The 22,139-nt window shown below is 42.3% G+C and overlaps 1 protein-coding gene across 1 annotated transcript; it reads right to left on the reverse strand.

The window, feature by feature from the left end:
• Window positions 1-6,691: 6,691 nt before the first annotated feature.
• LOC115796910 (zinc finger protein with KRAB and SCAN domains 8-like) lies at window positions 6,692-21,873 on the reverse strand. Its single transcript, XM_030753391.1, has 3 exons — window positions 21,532-21,873; window positions 11,743-11,994; window positions 6,692-8,750 (listed from the first exon to the last, which is right to left on the reverse strand). The coding sequence occupies exons 1-3, from the start codon at window positions 21,704-21,706 to the stop codon at window positions 7,927-7,929; spliced, it is 1,251 nt and encodes a 416-aa protein (XP_030609251.1). The 5' UTR covers window positions 21,707-21,873; the 3' UTR covers window positions 6,692-7,926.
• Window positions 21,874-22,139: the final 266 nt, after the last annotated feature.

The raw sequence follows: 22,139 nt of genomic DNA on the forward strand, positions 1-22,139 counted from the left end.
AGATAAGATGCCCTGAGACAGAGACGTTAGTCAGCACTTTCTGTCTGTTGCTCTCTGTCTAATGTATTATTTAATTGTTTATTATTTGGTCGATCCACTGTTTATTGATTAACTTACTGGAGTTTACTTTTAAACATTTGTCCTTTTATTCATTGAGTAAAAAAAAATCGCATTGCTTTTCTTGTGTAATACACACCATGCAGTGAAATAGCGGTAGAAAACTTTACCTTGAGATGGCAGAGTCACACCCTTCTGCCGCTTCCGTCACGCGTTCTTGGTCCCAGACCAGCTAGCTTGTGGGGCTTGAGTTGAACCCGTTTTTCAGCCAAGCACAAAGTGCGTCTGCAGTAAAAAAACTGCTAAACGGTTCATATACTGGCACCGGCACCCCGTCGGTGGGAAAAGGGCTACTCTGGCAGTCCTTGTCAACTAAATGCAAAATGTTGCAGCTAGAGTACTGACAGGGACTAGAAAGAGAGAGCATCTTTCTCCCATATTGGCTCTTCATTGGCTCCTCCTTAAATCTAGAATTGAATTAAAAATTTTTCTCCTCACATAGAAGGTCTTGAATAATCAGGCCCCATCTTATCTTACCTCATAGAACAATATCACCCCGATAGAGCACTTCACTCACAGACTGCTGGCTTTCCTGTGGTTCCTAGAATACTTAACAGTAGGGCTGCATGAATGGATTCTTTTAGTAATCGAGTATTCTATCGATTATTCCATCGATTAATCGAGTAGTCGGATAAGAAATACTTCTTTTATTAACAGTTTATCTGCATATTTTAACTTCCGTACTGCAGTTTTTCGCCATGTGAACAAACAGCGGTGGATGGAGCAGCTACAAAGTTCTCTTTTCTTCACCTTAACACTTGCTGATCAGGTGCTTGATGAAGGACCTCCAGCTGTTTCCCAGTAAAGATTTTAATGTTGATTACTAAAAGAAAAAGCTGCTGTTTTGGACGCTGGAAAAATGTTTCCTTTTGCACTACTTGAGCTCACCGTCTCTATAACAGCTTCGCCTCTTTGCACTTTCACAGTTAAAACCGCTGCCTGCTATGAGTGTTCTGAAAAACTAGTGGCTGCGGGAGCCATGGCGCATGTGTGAGTAATGTTGTAATGCTTTGTATTCACGAGCATTCTCAAAAATACGTTTCTACTGCAGGGCTATATTTAGTCACTAATAAGGGATTAAAGTATAAAAAATATTTTGATGGAGCCCCTTGGTCGTGGAGGGCGGGCCTTCCGCTAGTGCTAATGGCCCGCGCTCGCTAGCAAACCAGTTCTGGTAGCTACAGCTGAAGTAAAGACAAAAATAACAGCTGAAATTCTCAGCGAGCACAACACACACAGACACACAGAGGCGTGGAAATGCATGTCAGCGATAGTTGCCACCCGTCCCGTAAAGTACGGAATCCCGCATGTTACGGAGCCGTATTCCACGGAGTCCCGTAACATACGGGGTTCTGTATTTTACGCGACAGTTGGCAACTCTAGCGATGATCCACTCTGTGTTAAAGGAAATCATCGCAGCGACGGAGAGCTTTTTAGAATCTGTGTGTGTGTGTGTGTGTGTGTGTGTGTGTGTGTGTACGTGAGTGATTCACACTCCAGTCCAGTAGGTGGCGGTAATGCAGTTCTATGTTGGTTTGCCAGCCACCAATAAACCCACAAAAAGACGATGGCGCACCATAATGCTGCTAATACTAGTGACGAGCGCGGCTTACACGGAGACAACTGAGCGCTGCAGAGTTTAAACGAAGCATCGAAACGGTAAATTTGTGTCGATAATTTTTTAGAATCGAATTAATCGATGAATCGTTGCAGCCCTACTTAACAGTAGAATGGGAGGGAGAGCCTTCAGCCCCTCTTCTGTGGAACCAGCTCCCAATTTGGATTTGGGAGACAGACACCATCTCTATTTTTAAGATTAGGCTTAAAAATTTCCTTTATCATAGAGGTTATAGTTGGGACTGGATTAGGTGACAATTGCAGTTGTGCTGCAATAGGCCTAGGCTGCTGGGGGGGGATCCCATGATGCACTGAATATTTCTTTTGATTCACTTCTTTTTACTCTGTTTACAATCCACTCTTCATTTAATCACTAGTTATTATTAATGTAAGGCTCTCTTCCGTGGCATGTCTTTTGTCCTGTCTCTCACCTCAGCCCCAAATGGTCACGACAGATGACTGCCCCTCCCTGAGCCTAGTTCTGTTGGGGATTTCTTCCTGTTAAAAGGGAGTTTTTCCTTCACACTGTTGCCAAATGCTTGCTCATAGGGGGTTGCTTTGACTGTTGGGTTTTCACTGTAATTATTGTAGAGTTTTAAAACCTTACAATATAATGGACAGAATTTCTAGGCGTAGCCAGGTGGCGGAAGGCTTCTTCCTTGGTGGCCTCAGAGTCTCATCTCTGCTTTTTGCAGATGATGCGGTTCTGTTGGCTTCATCAGGGGGGGGCCTCCAGCTCGCAGTGGAACGGTTCGCAGCCGAGTGTGAAGCGGCTGGCATGAGAATCAGCACCTCTAAGTCTGAGGCCATGGTCCTCAGCCGGAAAAGGGTGGAGTGCCATCTCCGGCTCAGGAACGAGTTCTTGCCTCAAGTGGAGGAGTTTAAGTATCTCGGGGTCTTGTTCACGAGTGATGGGCGAAGGGAGCGGGAGATCGACAGGCGGATCGGGGCTGCTTCTGCAGTGATGCGGACGCTGCACCGGTCCGTCGTGGTGAAGAGGGAGCTTAGCGTAAAAGCGAAGCTCTCGATTTACCGGTCGATCTACGTTCCTACCCTCACCTATGGTCACGAGCTTTGGGTAGTGACCGAAAGAATAAGATCGCGAATACAAGCGGCAGAAATGAGTTTCCTTCGAAGGGTGGCTGGCCTCTCCCTTAGAGATAAGGTGAGGAGTGCGGCCATCCGGGAGGGGCTCAGAGTAGAGCCGCTGCTCCTCCACATCGAAAGGAGCCAGTTGAGGTGGCTCGGGCATCTGATTAGGATGCCTCCTGGCCGCCTCCTGGGTGAGGTGTTCCGGGCATGTCCCACCGGGAAGAGGCCCCGTGGTAGACCCAGGACACGCTGGAGAGATTATGTATCTCGGCTGGCCTGGGAACGCCTTGGGGTCCCTCCGGATGAGCTGGAGGAGGTGGCTGGGGAGAGGGAAGCTTGGGCTTCTCTGCTTAGGCTTCTGCCCCCGCGACCCGGCCCCGGATAAGCGGAAGAAAATGGATGGATGGATGGATGGACAATATAAAGTGCCTTAAGGCGACTGTTGTGATTTGGCGCTATATAAATAAAACTGAATTGAACTGCTGAGTTCTCAAGTTTTTGATTCCCATCCCTAATAGGGTCGATAGCACAAGACACATTTCCAGCTTTTTGTTGTGGTCTTTTTATATTCAGTCAACACTGAATGGCCAGTGTTGACCAGGGAGAAGCAGTGGACTGAAAAAAAACACTAACGAGACCAGGGCAAAGCAAAACTGAATACAATGCAGGGTTCTAGGTAGCAGTTGATCACCAGGCGCTGCGCCATGCTGAGGTTGTTTGGCACCTGGCTGAGAATTTCACCAGTTTGCTATCAGAACTGTTCTATCACTCCAATTAGCAAGCAGGCGCTTATCCCGCACAGTCTGAGCATGCCACCCCATCGCCGATACCAGTCTAATTTATTTTTTCTCTTGCTAGATCGCGGTACAATAGTATTATTTGACTGCAATTTGCAATCTATCACCGGGCATGGCCAGTTTCATTCAGAATGTGCACACGCGATCTAGCGACAGTCCTGTTCATGCTTGATTTTACGGGGCAAAATAGCGACCGTCATGAATCTGAGGGGGCAGTAGGGGAAAAAGGGCTCAAAGGACAATTTGGAGCTTCTTATTAAACAAAATATCCCAGAAGCTTGGCTTGTTTCTTGTCTTTGTAGACTCACAAGGATAACACACTGATGTGTTGCTTAAGGAATGTTTATTAACAATAGCCGCATCTTATTTTCAGAGCATCGTAACACAGACTAGAGGGATCCACATTCCCTAGCGTCATCAATTCAGAATGTCCAATCAGATTCAAGTGCCTTCAATGACCTGTACCACAGACTATTACATACATAATATCCAACTGTTCACCTTCCTTAAATTAGCAAGCTGGCACAATTTTTAGCATTAGCAAGCTAAAGGTAATGCTAATTAGCCATACCCCTCAACACATGCATGCCAGGTGGAAATTCTTTTCTGGCTAAAACCCTGCAATGCACATGAGACAAGAGACTAACAAAATAAAACAGGAACTGGCATCAAACAGAGACAAAGACTTGACAAGACATGGGAAACATAGAGAAGGCAGGGCAAGCTGAAGCAAGGAAAACAAAAAACACTAATACAAAACATGCTCAGACCTGAAGTATTAAGAGAAAATTCAAACCTCCAAAATAAACCAATAACCAAATTATAAAACACAACTGAATAAGTTTTACAATAACAGAACTTAAAAAGATAAAAAAAAAAAAACACAAAACAATGGGCCACAAGACCATGACCATGACACATTCAAAGAGTCTGATTGAGTTGTAAATTGTTGTAACTGAATATTAGTGTGGGTGTATACATTTGAGCCTGTATAGATAATTTTGACCATGTGTGGATCAGAGAAAATCATAAATTCAAACTTATGCACTCAATTGTACACTCAGTTTTTCATGTCGTTCATGCCCATGATAAATATGCACACACATCTGACCACAATTTAGACCAGTAGTTATCAAACTTTTTTTTATTTATTTATTTTTTTTTGCATACTCCACTTCAGAAGCCCCAATGCCAAATTTTTCCACCAGACATTAAAAAGGAATCCAAGTTGTTTCAAACATCAAACAGCAAGTGAGACTGAAGTAAACAAAAAATATATAGACTGAGGCATGTTCATTCAAAGAATAAAAAACATCTATTTCTACATTTATATAAAATATCAGCAACAAATAAAACTTGTGTGAAATAAGGCAAAACACTCAGTTATGCTGCTTTCATTTATAAGAGATTACACCTCAGAAAAAATATTCAAGAGGTTTGAATGAAATCTTCACTTAAACCCTGTGGGTCTAGGGTATAATTGGCTGAATGTTTTTGATTTTACTTTTATACAGTACCAGTCAAATGTTTAGACACACTCACCCATTCAAATGAATGAGTAAGTGTTAAAACCTTTGCCTGGTACTGTATTTCACTTTAAAAACTGCAAGATGCAAGAGTAAAATTGACAATAAACAATGCTGAAATAGAAAAAGTTTCTGATACAAAATTTCTGGGTGTGACAATAGATAACAAAATCTGCTGGAAACAACACATAAAACATTTACAAACTAAAATGTCAAGAAGCATCTCTGTACTGAGTAAAGCAAAGCATCTTTTGCATTACAAATCACTCCGCCTACTTATATTGCCTTACCTTGAGTACTGTGTGGAAGTCTGGGGCAACACATACAAAACTTCACTCCAACCATTATGTAATCTTCAAAAAGAGCAATTAGGATCATTAATCAAGTAGGATTTAGAGACCACACTAACATATTGCTTTTGAAGTCAAAAACTCTGAAGTTCATTGACCTCATAAAATATAAAATTGCACAAATTATGTACAAAGCCAGATATAATGTGTTGCCAGGAAATGTACAGAGGATGTTTGTTGACCTCAATGGACCTCGGGAAAGTTGAACTTGAGGACTCTTAAGGCACGAACAACAATTAAAACCGTTTGTGTTTTTATTTCTGGAGTCAAATTGTGGAACAGTTTTCCTACAGCAATGTTTGAGGATTATTCATTTCAAAATATACTTTCTAAACATGCTTTTGGAAGGGTATGAGATTGATTAAGTATAATTAAGTCTTTAATGAAATTTATTAGGATAACTCGTAAAGTTAATCACATATAGGTATACCTATATTTGTATTTTCTACACTGCTCAAAAAAATAAAGGGAACACTCAAATAACACATCCTAGATCTGAATGAATGAAATATTCCCATTGAATACTTTGTTCTGTACAAAGTTGAATGCGCTGACAACAAAATCACACAAAAATCATCAATGGAAATCAAATTTATTAACCAATGGAGGCCTGGATTTGGAGTCACACACAAAATTAAAGTGGAAAACACACTACAGGCTGATCCCACTTTGATGCAACATCCGTAAAACAAGTCAAAATGAGGCTCAGTATTGTGTGTGGCCTCCATGTGCCTGTATGACCTCCCTACAAAGCCTGGGCATGCTCCTGATGAGGTGGCGGATGGTCCCCTGAGGGATCTCCTCCCAGACCTGGACTAAAGCATCCGCTAACTCCTGGACAGTCTGTAGTACAACGTGACGTTGGTGGATGGAGCGAGACATGATGTCCCAGATGTGCTCAATCGGATTCAGGTCTGGGGAACGGGCGGGCCAGTCCATAGCTTTAATGCCTTCATCTTGCAGGAACTGCTGACACTCCAGCCACATGAGGTCTAGCATTGTCCTGCATTAGGAGGAACCCAGGATCAACCGCACCAGCATATGGTCTCACAAGGGGTCTGAGGATCTCATCTCGGTACCTAATGGCAGTCATGCTACCTCTGGCGAGCACATGGCTAATTGCCAATAATTTCCACCTGTTGTCTATTCCATTTGCACAACAGCATGTGAAATTGATTGTCAATCAGTGTTGCTTCCTAAGTGGACAGTTTGATTTCAGAGAAGTTTGATTCACTTGGAGTTATATTGTGTTGTTTAAGTGTTCCCTTTATTTTTTTGAGCAGTGTATTTTGCTCTCATTTATTTTTGTGGGGTTAGTGTATACACGTGCTGAAGGGATATGAGGGTGAAGGTGAACTTTGTATATTAAAGCTGTGTTGAGCATGGGGTATGGAATTAATATGTACCTACTCCATTTCGGGCATGGGGATTTTGTTTGATTTTGTCTGTGCACGTTTCTGTATGTGTATCTGTATGTGTGTATGCGTATGCGTATACATAGGCATGTCTGTGTGTATATATATATGCCAATATATGTATATTGGTTTGTTGTTTTATATGTCCGAAATAAAGACAATCAGTCAAACATGTTAAACAAACTATTTTTACAACCTAAATGTGCCCTAGGAACATTGTTAAACAAAACAAAACAAAGCATAAGTCTTATACTTTTGTGCTGTGCTTCTAATAAAAATATTTTAAACAACCTAAAATACAGTTGTGAATTTTAAAAATGTATGTACAAATTTAACAAACAACAAAGTTATATACAACTATTGACATTAAAATGCAGGTAACATGTCAGGTGTTTTTTGTATAACTATTTACAGAAGAATGATGTGTCGCAACAAGATGCCACACAAATTATTTGTGCCACTCCAAAAAAACAGTTCCTGTTCTCCACAAGACAGAGGGGCATATCACAGGTAAAACTTGCTATCTGTCTTTCACCACCCTTTCACCTGTTCCTCAGCAGTCAAATGCCACCTGTTGCCATATAATTTTATGATTGGTTGAGGTGGTGCACTGTCAGCCATTAGGAAAGGGGATGTGGTGATTTCTTTTGTTTGTTTTGTTTTTTTGTTGTTTTTTTTACTTGCCAGTATTTTATACTAGTGAATATCCTATTTTTGCCAATTTTTTCTGCACAAAACTTGAGGACCACATACAGAAAAAAGCAAGAATTTTTGATTATAACTCTGGTTTTACTGGGCGTACCCACACAATTTAAAAACTGGCATGTAGATTGAAGTCCACACTTTCGACTCATGTTGAACAATGCTGAGAGATATTTACTGCTCTGCACAGAAAATACAGTCCTCTTTTCACTCAGGTGTTGCAGTGATATGACTTCTGCACAGTATGAGCTCTACCACCAAATCACTACTATGACTTACAGCTGCCCCACATTTTCTAAGCATGAAACCTTTAACTAGTATGTATTCTCATGTGTGCCTTCATGTGACTTCTTGTGTGTTTTTTGAATGTTGATAAGTGAGTAAATTTCTTCCCACATGTGTTACAAGTATAAGGCTGCTCACCTGTATGAATTCTTAGATGAGCTCTGAATCCTGATTTCCAACTGAATTTTTTCCCACAGGTGTTACAGGAATATGGTTTCTCACCTGTGTGAATTCTCATATGGATTTTCAGGTTTATCTTCTGACTAAATGTCTTCCCGCAATTGCGACAAGGATATGGTTTCTCACCTGTGTGAGTCCTCAGGTGAGTTTTCAAAGCTGACAAGACAGTAAATCCTTTCCCACACGTGCCACAACTATATGGTTTCTCACCTGTGTGAACTCTCAAATGTGTAGTCAGGTGGGAATTTTTGTAAAAAGTTTTTCCACAGGTGTCACATTGTATAGACTTTTTCACTGTGTCAGTTTGACTTTCTGACACAGGACGTCTCCTCTTCTTCAGCTCTCCACTTCTAGCTGATCCTGAGTTCACATGCTGGATTTCTTCCTCATCTCGGCTCTCTGCTTCAGGAGAGCTGTGAGAAAGGAGCTGCTCACTGTTTGGTTCTGCTTCATTGTGGTCACTTTGCTCATAAGTCACTATAAAGGTATCAGTCTCCTGCTTCAGTCCAAGCTGCTCTTCTTCCTGACTGCTGCAGAGTTCTTCCTGTTCCTCTTTAATCTGTGGAGGCTCTGGGTCCTCTCGGTCCAGACTGGAGTTCCTCTTCTGGTTACAGACCTGCTGGTCAGGGAAAATTACCTCTTCCTCACAGACATGTTGCTGCTGGAGGTCTGAGGAGATTAATGGAGAAAAAAAATGACTAAGAAACAAACATTCTATTCTATTCTATTCTATCCTATCCCATCCTATCCTGTCAGCAGAGTCGAGCTCAATCAGAGAACAAGATGAACACAATCCAAGTTGCAGGCCAAACAGGATTAGCCAAACAGAATAAAACTAAAAATATTTGAATAGCTAGAATACAGCAACTCTTTCCTTAACACAAAAATATACAATTATAATTTTCTTCAAAAATCACACCAGGCAAAATGGGAATATTTCAAGCTTATGAATATTTGCAAAATTTGCCAAATCTTCAGAAAATAACTGATATGAGTAAATACTCCAGAAACAAACAACCATTTAGTTTTTTCTCTTAGTCCATTTCTCCAAGTCAGATGGGTGGCAATGTTTCTTGCTGCAAGTTAATTTATGTTTGTGGTTAGGCTCCGAGGTGTGCAAGCTCTCAGGATGGAGTGGAGCTATACATCAGAGAAAAGGTGTGCACACAGATATGTACTACCAACTCACATGCAGTCAGGGGAGGCAGGTGAGGCAGTGCCTCCCCTGTCATCCTGACAAGTAAAATACTAACAATGATAAGAGAAAATACATTTGACTACTTTAGAAAACTGTTTTCTTAATTATTTAAACACTTTAATGGTCAAATCACGGAATTTACGAATTGCCTGTTCAAACGTATGGAAGAATGTAGGGTGAGCCAGTGCAGTGATGTGGCACTGTGTCACATGCAATAAATGAAGCAGGTGGTTAGCACATGTCCATTACTGTCTCTCTTCATATTGCAAATATACATGTTTGATTACACATGTGCTACACATGTTGATGTTCCACAGTCTGTCTATTATACTGAATGAATATGTGTGACTACTTTTTTTTTCTTTGCAATCATCATAAATGCATGGTGAAAATACACAGGGTGAGGCAAAAAGTACTGTGCAGCACCAATAGATCTTCAAATAAAGGTAAGATAATACATGTTTTTCTTATTTATTTAAAGAGGGTTTGATTGTTCACAAAGAATTTTTTAAAGAACTTCTTAACTCGTATAATGAAGCTGTGAAGAGGCAAGGTCTTCTTATTTCAACCAACTTATTAAATCCAGTAATAATAACCCTAGGGTATTATTTGATACTATTGATAGCATTGCCCCCCCCCCCCCCCCCCCCCCCCCCCCCCCCCCCCACATGCACTAATAGCCTCCAATGACGATTGTGATGTTTTTCTAAAGTATTTTGTAAACAAGGTATTGGGCTTAAAATCTGTCTTTTCCACTAGCCCTTCCTCTTTCGATGATGACTTTCAATGCCCCCTGTCATTTACCTCCTTTTCTTCAATTACGTTGAATGACCTATCTAGTATAGTGGGTAAGATGAAACCGTCATCACCTTCATTAGAAATTGTACCACCATCTGTTCTTATTGGTTCATTTGCAAGTATTGGTCCTTCGCGTGTATCTATTATTAACAATTCATTGAGGCATGGTTGTGTTCCCTCTTATTTTAAACATGCAGAAGTGACTCCTCTACTTAAAAAACCTAACCCTGATTCCAGTTCTCCCAGTAATTATCGACCTATCTCAAAATTACCTTTTATGAGTAAACTTTTAGAGAAGGTTGTTGAGAATCAATTAAGACCTTATTTATGTACAAAGTATCTATGTTAGTTTTTTGATCCCCCTCAATCTGGTTTTCAGAAACAACATTCTACTGAGACTGCTCTTTTGAAGGTCTATAATGATGTCCTGATGGCATCAGATGCAGGACTTTGCTCTGTCCTTGTGTTACTTGACCTCAGTGCTGCTTTCGATACTGTTGACCATCGGATTCTTATAAATACCGTATTTTTCGGACTATACGTCGCTCCGGAGTATAGGTCGCACCAGCCGAAAAATGCATAATAAAGAAGAAAAAAACATATATAGGTCGCACTGGACTATAAGTCGCACTTTTTTTGGGGGGGGGGGGTTGATAGAATCCGAGACCCAGAGCAGAAATTCCATCTTGAACGGCAATTTAAAATAATAATGGATTAAAGAACAGGACGAACACGGTTACGCCTACGTTATGCTAACATAACACATTCAGCTACATGACGCACAACGAACACGTGTTCGGTATGTTAACGTAACATTAAGTTATTCAGATAACCATAGCATAAAGAACATACTAACAAGTTAAGCAAACCATCAATCCATTGAATTCTTCATCCTCGGTGTCACTTCTAAACAATTCCGTACACTCCGTAGACGAAGCGCCGCTTCCTCTTCTGTGTCGCGTTAGTCAGACTCGTCGTCAGCTGCAGTTCCAATTATTCCAGCCTTTCTGAATCCCAACAGGATGGTTTGGTTGTCACTGAAGCCCATGTTTTCTTGATCCATCCAATGACTTCCAGGAAAGTTGGGTGGCGCATTCTCCCAGTTGCCGTTAAGCTGTGCTCTCCGTCCATCATCCACTGCGCCCACAGGTTACGCAAGACTGCCTTAAAGCTGCAGTTCACGGAGATGTCAAGTGGCTGGAGTATTTTGGTTCATGTGTTATAAATGTTACATATACGTCGCTCCGGAGTATAGGTCGCACCCCCAGCCAAACTATGAAAAAAAGTGCGACTTATACTCCGGAAAATACGGTAGGCTAAAAACCCGGGCTGGTATCTCTGGAACAGCTTTAGATTGGTTCTCCTCCTATTTGCTTGGAAGAACGTTTACCGTTAAGGCGGGTACATTCAGCTCTAGTGCGGCATCCCTACCCTGTGGGGTTCCTCAAGGCTCCATATTGGGTCCTTTACTGTTTTCAATATATGTCCGTCCGCTTTGAGCTATGGGCCAGCATGATTATAATCAGGTGATGCATTCATGCTGCTTATTGCAGTTGGACCTTCAATTCTTCTTGTGCCTCTAAAAGTAAATGTAACTTTGAGCTCTGATTAGGATCCTATATGAGCCATATTATTTTTTATTAAGACCATCACAGTTTTACATACCTATTCTGTGTAACATTATCTCAGGTTTCCAGATAGTCTCCAGCAGTCTGAACCGTTCTTCATCAGTCCAGTCAGCTTCCTGCTTCACTCCAAGCTGCTCTCCCTCCTGACTGCTGCAGACTTCCTCCTGTTCCTCTTTAATTTGTGGAGGCTCTGGGTTCTCCTGGTCCAGACTGGAGTTCCGCTCCTGTTTACAAACCTGCTGTTTATCCAGAACCTCCTCTTCCTTACAGACATGTTGGTGTGGGAGATCTTGATGAACAAAGAAAAACAGAGAAAAAAATAGAATAAATAGAATCCTCAACTCCATCAAAGAGTAAAAAGTTAAATGTGGATTATTAAACATTAGGTTGCTCTTTTCTACGTCCCTGTTAATAAATGATTTAAAAATTGATCAACACAATGATTTATTCTGCCTTAAAGAAATCTGGTTACAGGAGGATGAATAAGTTAGTTTAAATGAATCAAGACCCCCACATAAAGCTAACTGTCAGAATACTCGAAGCACAGGTCGAGGAGGAGGAGTAGCAGCAGTCTTCAGCTCCAGTTTGTTAACCCTTTAACGCAGGGCGATCGCCGCTGAAGTGCCGGTTTCCTGCCCTTACTAGCTACGAACAGCTGTTAAGATGTAGCGTATCACCATCGAGTTGGCTGATCAAAGGAACTTTGATCAGCTGTTTTTTTTTTTTACTGTAACTCCACAACCATTTGTCCTATCGGAAAAATTCAAACGGTTCCTGAAAGCTCAGAAATTGCACTTCACAGCCATATAGGGGTATTACAGTATTTGCAGGTGGAAGTCCATTTTAATTAATTTGACTCTTTAATTGATCTGACCCATAGCCTTGTCCACCTTAATTGGAAAAACTCAAAAACCTTTTCTATTTGTTATTATCTGTCATCTACCTGGCCCTTACTCTGAGTTTCTGTCTGATTTCTCAGACTTTTTATCTGATTTAGTGTTCAGTTCAGATAAAATAATTCTAGTGGGTGATTTTTAACATCCTTATAGATGCTGAAAATGACATCCTGCATTTAATCTGTTATTAGAATCAACTGGCTTTTCTCAAAAAGTAAATGACCCCACCCACCACTTTTCTCATACTCTGGAACTTTTCCTGACATATGCATAGAAACCAAAGACTTAACAGTAGGGCTGCAACAATTCCTCGAGTAACTAGAATAATTTGATTATAAAAAATCCTTGAAGCAAATTTGTTGCTTTGATGCTTCGCTTAAACTCTGCAGTGCTCAGGTGTCTTGATTCACAATGGACAGCATTGTTGTTCTCAGTCATCGTCGTCTTCTTCTGTTGGGTTTAATGGCGTTGGGCAAAGCAGCTTAGAGCTGCATTACCGCTACCTAGTGGAGTGGAGTGTGGATCAGGAGTTAGAAAAAAACTCTCAGATTCTGAAATTCCTCCGCAGCTGTGACGGATTTCCTTTGACACTAAGGAAGGAAGTGTTTTATTTCACACCTGATCACTGAGAGGTGAAAAAGTTTCACTGTATTTCCATCACAGTGCAAATCACAGTGCAAATCAACCAGCATTAAAACGGGAAAAACGTGGTCAGATAAATAAAAACTGGACTGTTTTTACTGTTATAAATACTTTCTGTTGTTTCCTCTGAAGAGGGCTCACCAAACCATTGTCTTAATGGGCATACTTAAACCGTATGCCTATTCCAACATAGAGATGCTGTCTCTTTTTTTTTTTCTTTTTTAGCCTGTCATGTCTGGCAGTTTTCGCAATCAGAATATGATCCGAATACGCTGGTGTACCAAACATATTTGCTTTTCCAAGAATAGCTCTGTTAGTTTTACAATAGGCTACTCTTGTTAGTATGTATTTAGTTTGTATTTTAATTTTATTTTATTTATTTATACCAGGCGTGACAGGCAGAAAGGAAAGGCAGGAAAAGGCCTGACAAAGATAAAAGAAAAAAAAGAAAATATAAAAAAAACACCAACAAAAAAAAAACTAAACAAAAACAAAACAAAGGTGAGAAAAGAATAATCAAAGAATGATATCCACACATATACATATACATCCACATATCTACACATGCACACGCACACACACACACACACACACACACACACACACACACACACACACACACACACACACACACACAATCCTGCTGTTGCTTGCAAGTAATGTGTGTATGTGCCTCTGTCATGGAATATACTCACCAATGGAGGCAAGAAACTGCAATCACGCCCCCTGTGATCCAGAGGCGAACAGGGAAGGACCCAGGGGACGCGGCCTATCCACGGCCCACCAGGACATCAGAAGACGAGAGGCCACACATCCCGATGGCAACTGCACACACACCCCAGAGGAGGAAGGAGGGAGACCCCAGACGGACCCCCCCACGGCCAAACGGCAAGAGTCCAGATAGCCAGAGGCAATGAGTAGCCAACCCCCGCCGCAGGCCAGCATCCCGATCCGCACGAGCCGCGAATGCGGCCCCAAGGCCCCAGGCGCCCAAGAACCGCCCGACACCCAGCAGAGCCCCCCCCACGCCAAAGAGGCCCGAGCCACCCCCAGGCCACAACCGCCAAGGGAGTGGGTCAAGAGCAACGCCAAGACATCCGGCCATGAACCCCGGGACCCACGGGCACCCGACACCCCAGGGGCAGCAGTGGCAACCAGCAGGAAGCAGCAGGAAGCGATAGGGAGTGATAGGGAGGGGTAACTCCCACCCTCCGCTACCATGTTCCACAGGTGCCAAGGCTCAGCAAGCCCTGCTGTCCACACACGCACACGCACACACTCACACACACACACACCCATACACATGCACGCACACACACACGCACACACATGTACCACACACACACACACACACACACACACACACACACACACACACAAATCATATACTCACACTCACACATATGACTGTCACACATTCATGCGCACACACACAGAACTTACATGGACACCAAGTGTGGGTGAGAGGGTACCAGCACTGAGCCAGTGGCACCCCAGCGAAGCAGCCAACCCGGCCCCAAACCACTAGCCAGTCCCTACCCCCGGCAGGGTGCATGAAACTGGGGTGTGGAAGACCCGCCCTCCCCCTCCTTCCACTCAAAGTGTTCGGAGTGATATGTTGGGTGTATGTGAGTGTATGGAGTGGGAAGAATATGTATATGTGTGTGAAAGCTACAGTGCTATTAAAATTGGAGGGACAGATGTAATGAGCACTGAGCAACAGCGCCCATTCACACCACCCCCCAAGGCCCTCAATGTCTAAGATGTAAATAAAATTGAGGAGCAGGCAGCAGTGAACAGAAGTGGGGCCACCTCAGCAGCTCCACACACTGACCACTGTGTGACACACCTGCCCCCCAAAGCCCTCTGTGTACTATGACGTGTTGTGAGCTGTATAATGTAATTAGATAAGATAAGATAAGATAAGATAAAACTTTAATGATCCCACGACGGGGAAATTTGCGCATTACAGCAGCTCAGTACAGAAAACTAAAAATAGAATAGAATAAAATAGAAAAACACTATACACATATACATAAGCACTATATACAGAAAATATATAGTCAATACACACATGTACATATACACACATATACACACACATCAAAACACTATATACAGATATCAGAATATTATATACATTTGTAGCCGGTAAGGTACACAGCATACACGGTATGCATTATATGGGTGAGTGTAATAAATAAAATGTATCTGGACTGTAAGGATAAAGTGATGGCAGAGGAGGTAAAGTGTCCAAGTGACTCAAGACATTATGAAGTGTTGTACAGTCTAACTGCTAAAAAGGGAGAGTGGGACATCACGTAACATAGTGAGCAGAGCCAAAGAAGTGGCTCTACTCACCACAGCACAAGTCCCCCTCACCCAAGACCCTACGTGTGTGTGATGTAATGTTTGACTGAGTGGGAGGAGAAGGGCCAGGATATGTAAGACCGGGAGGTAGAGAACTACCCCAGTTCCACCCCAGTTCCCTACACCCAACCACAGTGCAGGGAAGGCAGGTCCAGGGCCTGAAGTGGCCACACCCCCAGGGCACCACCGTGCCCAAGGCTAGCACCCACAGTCCACACCACAGACACACATACACACACACACACACACAGTGGTCCTGAGTCCGGGAAACTACTGCTCCCTCACCTGCGTCCACGCACACCACGCCCCAAGACCATAAGAGCACCCATCCAAGCCCCCACCACCAACATCCAGGGCCCGTACACAGAAACCACAAAACGGCAGTCCCCATCTGCCGTCCAAGGACCATCAGACACCACTGCATTTTAGCTTTTGTAATGTCTTCAAACTTATTCTTGAGGTCTTATTTCTCCATAAGAATTTTGAAATGTATGAGTCTAATGACTTAAACCAAGTAACAGAAGGTTTATTAGGAATCAATGAAAACAAATAATTGATTTTAGGCAAAATCATAATTTTTAATGTGGCAACTCAGTTAGTGACTATTTACCTAATATAAATTTTATAGCCTTTAAAGTTGTTTATAACTAAGCTGGCTAAGAAAATTACTCACTAAAGTGTCTAACAATCACTGACTTGCAGCCTTGCTCTATACTGCCGGGATTCGCGTTGAAGTCTCACGTTACTACAGCATAGTCTCGCTCTCTCTAGACCCAATCAATGAAGAGATGCTGTCTCTTAAAATTGCTGCACTCAGCTGGTGAGCCAGCCGCAGCGGTCCACGGTGGGGGTGGGAGAGAGGGAGAATTCCTTCCACAGAAAAATCCTCTGTAATCCTAATGATAGTCTGGGCTCTCTTACGTGTCTGCAAAGGTAGTTTCTGCCCTTAAAATTACTGTAACGATTTACTAGAGATACGCAGTATTAATTTATTTTATCCAAAGCTGCGGACACTCTCGCGCGATTTTAATATACAGAAAAAGACAAAGTGGTTTGTGGCAGGCAGTCTACTACATTTAAAAATTGTGCAGTCTATAAATTATTTGTAAAACTGGTGAAAGAATTAATTAGTGTGCTTCTTTTATTTATCGGGTTAGGGTTATTCAGACCGATCATTAATGCCCTGTTCACTCTCTCCTACCTGTCAGCATATGCAGTTTTTGTACCTATAAATAAATAGATACAGCAGTATTAAGGTGGACACCGTTGCGGAACATGTGGCTGTTGTTCAATTTGGTCGCTTTCACAGCGGCATGACTGCGATCGTTGCAGCTGTGACTGTTAATTTGGAAAACAGATTATAGGTTAGTGACTCACTTACAGTCGTTTAAATACAACCAATCATTTTCTGGCAAATACCAGAAATTGCTTTTTGGCAGATGATCACTTTTTTGGCACAACACCAGCACGTCACTGGCACGGGATTATTCCCGTAAATGTAAAAGCCAAATCTTTGGGTACCTCCCCTAAAGTAGCGTTTCACTCAGTCTTCACCCTTAATGTTTTGAACAGAGGTCCACATATTTCTGGCCATATTTCTTTAGAGCAGACTACACACTCGCATACATTGTTGCGCAATTCCGCTCCTCGGTATCCTATAAATGTGCCATTCACTGACAGAACTCCACAATAATTAATTCATGTTCACATTTTGGATTTTCTTTTTGTTTACAAACATTAGCAGTGTGGTTAAATAATTGTTTTATGATCTAATTTTCGTTAGTCAGCTTGTCCTGTGTGTACATCCTCTACTTTACTGGCAGCAAGCAAATATTTATATCAGTGTTTATTGAAAGGTTCAACATTATGATTCTGTTAGAATCATAGAACCCCTGAGCAAATATTATATGTATGGATTAAATACAGCATAGCGGCCTGTAAGTGAAAGCGCTTCCACTATCACTCCTCCTCCTCCTACACAAGACACCACCAGTTTTCCCAAATGCTGCTTAGGGGCGTTCCCACCTGTGACTGCACTGCTACGTCATGAGCGGGGAATTTAATTTCAGCCACTGACCGGCCCGGAATCAGCCACGGACTGGCCAAGGTCCTGTCATGGATCGGCCGGCCATTTTGAGTGGCTTCATCTGTATAATATAGGAAAGTCAACCACAGCTAAAATGATACTTTCCTCCATGTTTAAAGTGTCTGCAGACTGCACGTGTAGTATACTCTCCTCTCATTGGTCAGTCAATGAAATCCTAGCTGATTAGTTTTAGTGCCACGCAACAGTGACAAAAGTTGACCATTTTTCAACTTTGTTGTATCGTGTCACCTGTTTGCATGTGCACGTCTATGTGTCTGATCTCGAAATTTCACATGCACGAGTTTCGTCGGTCGCTTGGCTGGAGGAGGGCAAGCGATTGTCGCCTCATCACACAAGTTCCAAAGGAAATGAATGGAGAGCGAGCGACGCCGCTCCCCATGTGTCGAGCCCCTAAGTGGATCATCGCTGACATGTTTTTCCACATCTCCACCACTCTCTACGTGTTTGTGTCTTGTGCTCGCTGTGCTGAGAACTTTTTTTCTCTACTTCAGCTCCCAGAACAGATCGCTATAACAGCAGTTTGTTAGCGAGCGCCACCATTAGCACTAGCAATTGTTCTGTATCGGAAGGACCCCTTCCCTGTCAAAATATTTTTTATACTTTAATCCCTGATTAGTGACTGAATATAGACCTGCAGTAGAAACGTATTTAGGAGAATGTTTGTGACTACAAAGCATTACAAGATTACGCTCACACAGCCCCCAGTTTTTCAACATAAACACTGATAACACAACAGCAGCAGGCAGCTGTTTTATGTGCAGTCTGTCTGCGCAAGCGCAAAGAAGCTGAGCGAATATGGTGAGCTCAGGTGGAGCGAAAGTAAACATTTTTCTAGCATCCAAAAGAAGCTTTTCCCCCTGTAACCACCATTAAACCTTTACTGGGAAATAGCTGGAGGTCCTTCATTAACCACCTGATCAGCAAGTGAAGAACAGAGAAATTTGTAGCTTTGTTTCACAAAGGAAAAAGCTGCGGTATGGAAGTTAAAATATGCAGATGAACTGTTAATACGAAGAAAGTATTTCTAATCTGATTGCTCAAGTAATCAATGGAATAATAATACTAATAATAATACTTGATTACAAAAATAATCGATAGTTGCAGCCCTATTTAACAGTATTCCCTGAAAGCCCCCTCCTGTCTGATCATTTTTAATAACATTTACATTTACTTTAACGGATTACACAGCAGTGTGGAATACGTTTTATTAAAAGTTTATACAAGGTTGTTAAATTTTATAATTCCTCCATTATTATGCTCTTCAATGCCATGTGCCAACACAGTGCAAAGCAGCTACCTAAATTCTACTCCCACAGAGATAGATCAATAGTTTCACATCCTTGCTGCGACACTGTGGCTCCTCTGAAAAAGAAAGCATCAAATACTCCCTGGTATAACTCACAAACAGGCAGCTCAAAGCAGATAACCAGTAAGCTGGAGAGAAAGTGCTGTCTTACTAATTTAGAAGATTTTTTTTTAACCCGGAAAAGGATTTTCTTGCTCTATGAAATAGCCCTTGGTAGAGCTATGACATCTTACTATTCATCACTAATTGAAGAAAGTAAGAGGTGCTGGTGTCGGTTTCAATAAACCAGCGAAACACTTAAGAAAGAGCCTGCGTTTCCACCACACTTTGTGAACTGATCCTTTATGTATGAGTGTGGGCGGGTCCTCGTCTGGACACGGAAGCCAAAGAGCACAAACGTGGGATAATATGCTCCCCTTTCTTGTGTGCACATTTTACGGTCCAAACAAAACTACTGCAGCATCTGTGTGCAGCACAGAGGTAAACACAGACAGCGATTATAAGCAAGACGACAAGTACGCCCTTTGCATCTGTGATATGAACTGATAAAAAGCAACAAGTTCAGCCTTGCGGTGCCCGAGTTGAACTTGTTTTTCGGCTGAGCACCAAGTGCGTTCACGGTGGAAATACTGCTGAACGGTTCAAATGCTGGCACTGGCACCTAAAAGTCACATATAGACTGATAAATGCATATTTGTTGTGTGTCTGATGCCTAAATCTCACACACACAACACCCACATACTCCAAGAAGGATGTATACTCTAAACTGTAATTTGGCACATAAAGGCAAATATAGTCAACACCCATTCCCCAGCCTGAAGGAATAGAAAAGCAACCCTCTTGTCCACTGTTGAAAACTGGGGCAGATCCAGGACATGCTGGACTATTGCCACATTTCCATTAGTAAAAAAGAAACACGCACATCCAAAATGAAGGCTGGGTGCTCTTTACACATTTCCATTAGTACCTACTGAGTGCAGGCCCACTTGGCACGACTCGCCACAGTCTTATTTTGTTTCCATTGCAATTCAGGACCACCGCAGTGTGGGTGGAGTCGATATAGCAGCACGGGCAGTAGTCTCTTGACGTAATTTGTATGCAACTCAAAACACAACACAACAATGGATGAGACCGAGGCAAGCTAACATAGCTAAGGCCAGTTTACTATTGTCATCATGCATATGTCCCGGTACAGTGTTTTAATTGATGAAGGTTATCATTGTTAAGTATTAACCCTATACCACCAAACATGTTGTAATCGACTCAGTGTACGTCAAAAGTGCCACCGTTCGCATACTTCCGGCAACAATTACTGTAATAACCGTATGTTGGTTGTGCAATGCAGTTTCTCAGCTTTCAGAAACCATTTGAATTTTTCCTGATAGGACAAACGGTTGTGTAATTATGGTAATTTAAAGTTCCTTTGATCAGCCGCCTCAGCACTCTGTGTTAACCAGCTATTTATGGCTAGTAGGGGCAGCTGCTTCAGCAGTGATCGCCCGGCCGTATAGGGTTAAAATATGTATGCTCTGTGTGTGTTTCAGATGGCTCTCTTGCTGCCGAACTGCCGCTGCAAACCGTCTGGTTTTGGTGAAGAAGCTGCTCTCATGACTCAACTAGTGACAGCACTGGCCAATCAGTGGCATGATGTTCTTCCATGTCACATTTTCAGATTGTCTCGGATTGCTTGGAACCCCAGCTGAGTGGGTACTAAAAAAGTAGCTGGTACCTGGTACCAGGTACTAATGGAAATGCCTACAAACTGTGCTGAGTTGAGTAGAGCCGCGCTGAGTAGGTACTAATGGAAACGTGGCTTATGTCTCTCGGCTGGCTTGGGAACACCTTGGGGTCCCTCTGAATGAGCTGGTGGAGGTGGGTGGTAATGGTAATGGGTTTCTCAGATGTACAGTGCACAAACAATCAAACATGAACCATATATAGTTAATATTAGCTGTGCTAGAGCGGGTGGTTGACAATAGGTTTGGCTGGTTGTGAGGGCCCTCAACCAAATTCTGCTTAGGGCCTCATGAACGACATCAAGTAATTCTGAGTGAGAAACAACATTCCTGTCACAAAGTAGAAGCTCACTTCTGGGCAAAGTGACATTCATATATTCTTTATTTATGAGGGTCATTAAAAATGTATTTTTAATTTGGCCAAGAGGGCATCAGAAATTTCAACAAATATAACATCACAGTTCTATACAGATAAGTGGCCAAAAAGGGCTGGATTGATTAGAATATAAATAGAATAATGCAGTCATTTCTTCATTTTATGTTAGTTGTCCATACATCTCGTTGACCACAGTTTATTTACCAGTATCAATACACACACACACACACACACACACACACACACACACACACACACACACACACACACACAGGAAATCACTTTTTGGCAAAACACAGCACAGCTAAATACCCAGTTTAGCATCTTCTAGTGAAGCTACTGAGACTGAAGAATTTGAGCTTCAACAGCATCGAGTTGAAAACATTTCCATACCTGTGATGTGTGAGTTCGTGTCGGGTTTCCGGCTGCTGATATCCAGCAGTTTGCGCTGACGGCTGATCTCCTCCTCATAATGGACGATGTTTTTTTGAACCTCTAAGAAGATTTCTTCGCAAACAGCAGTTAGTCTCTCCTTAATGAACTCTCTCAGATACAGAACTGAACACATTGCTGCTTCAGCTGGGGCTGAGCGGATCGATCCAAACAGCGATAGAAGCGTTACCTATTAAGGTATTGGTATCGGATCGACACTAACGTGACAGGATCAATACTTTAGTTTGCGTCTCTCTTCTAAGTCCAGTCCGCTGCTCCAGCTTCATCACACAGCAGCCATGTCTGCACTCTTCTTCAGCCACACTTTGCTCCTCCTCTGCTCTGCTGCGGTTTGCTGTCGGGCGATCACGTGACTCGGCAGACACATGCCGATTCGTTAAACATAAGTGTTGCCATCTCCGGTCACTCTTGTGGACCTTTTTTTCCCCCTACTTTTTTCCCTTTCTTTTCTTTCTTTCTTTCTTTCTTTCTTTGGGGGACAGCTCAAGCGACGAGGCAGAAGAATAAAATTGTAAAAACTCAGTAGTGAGTTTCAAGTTACTCAGTTA

This window comes from Archocentrus centrarchus, chromosome 18 (assembly GCF_007364275.1).
Source record: "Archocentrus centrarchus isolate MPI-CPG fArcCen1 chromosome 18, fArcCen1, whole genome shotgun sequence".
In the NCBI taxonomy this organism is placed as follows: Eukaryota; Metazoa; Chordata; class Actinopteri; order Cichliformes; family Cichlidae; genus Archocentrus; species Archocentrus centrarchus.

Coding starts and splice junctions, on each gene's coding strand:
- LOC115796910 (XM_030753391.1), bottom strand. CDS start 21,706: ATGTGTTCAGTTCTGTATCTGAGAGAGTTCATTAAGGAGAGACTAACT. Junction 11,995..21,531: donor CACGAACTCACACATCACAG/GTATGGAAATGT, acceptor TTGTTCATCAAG/ATCTCCCACACCAACATGTC. Junction 8,751..11,742: donor GATAATGTTACACAGAATAG/GTATGTAAAACT, acceptor TAATCTCCTCAG/ACCTCCAGCAGCAACATGTC.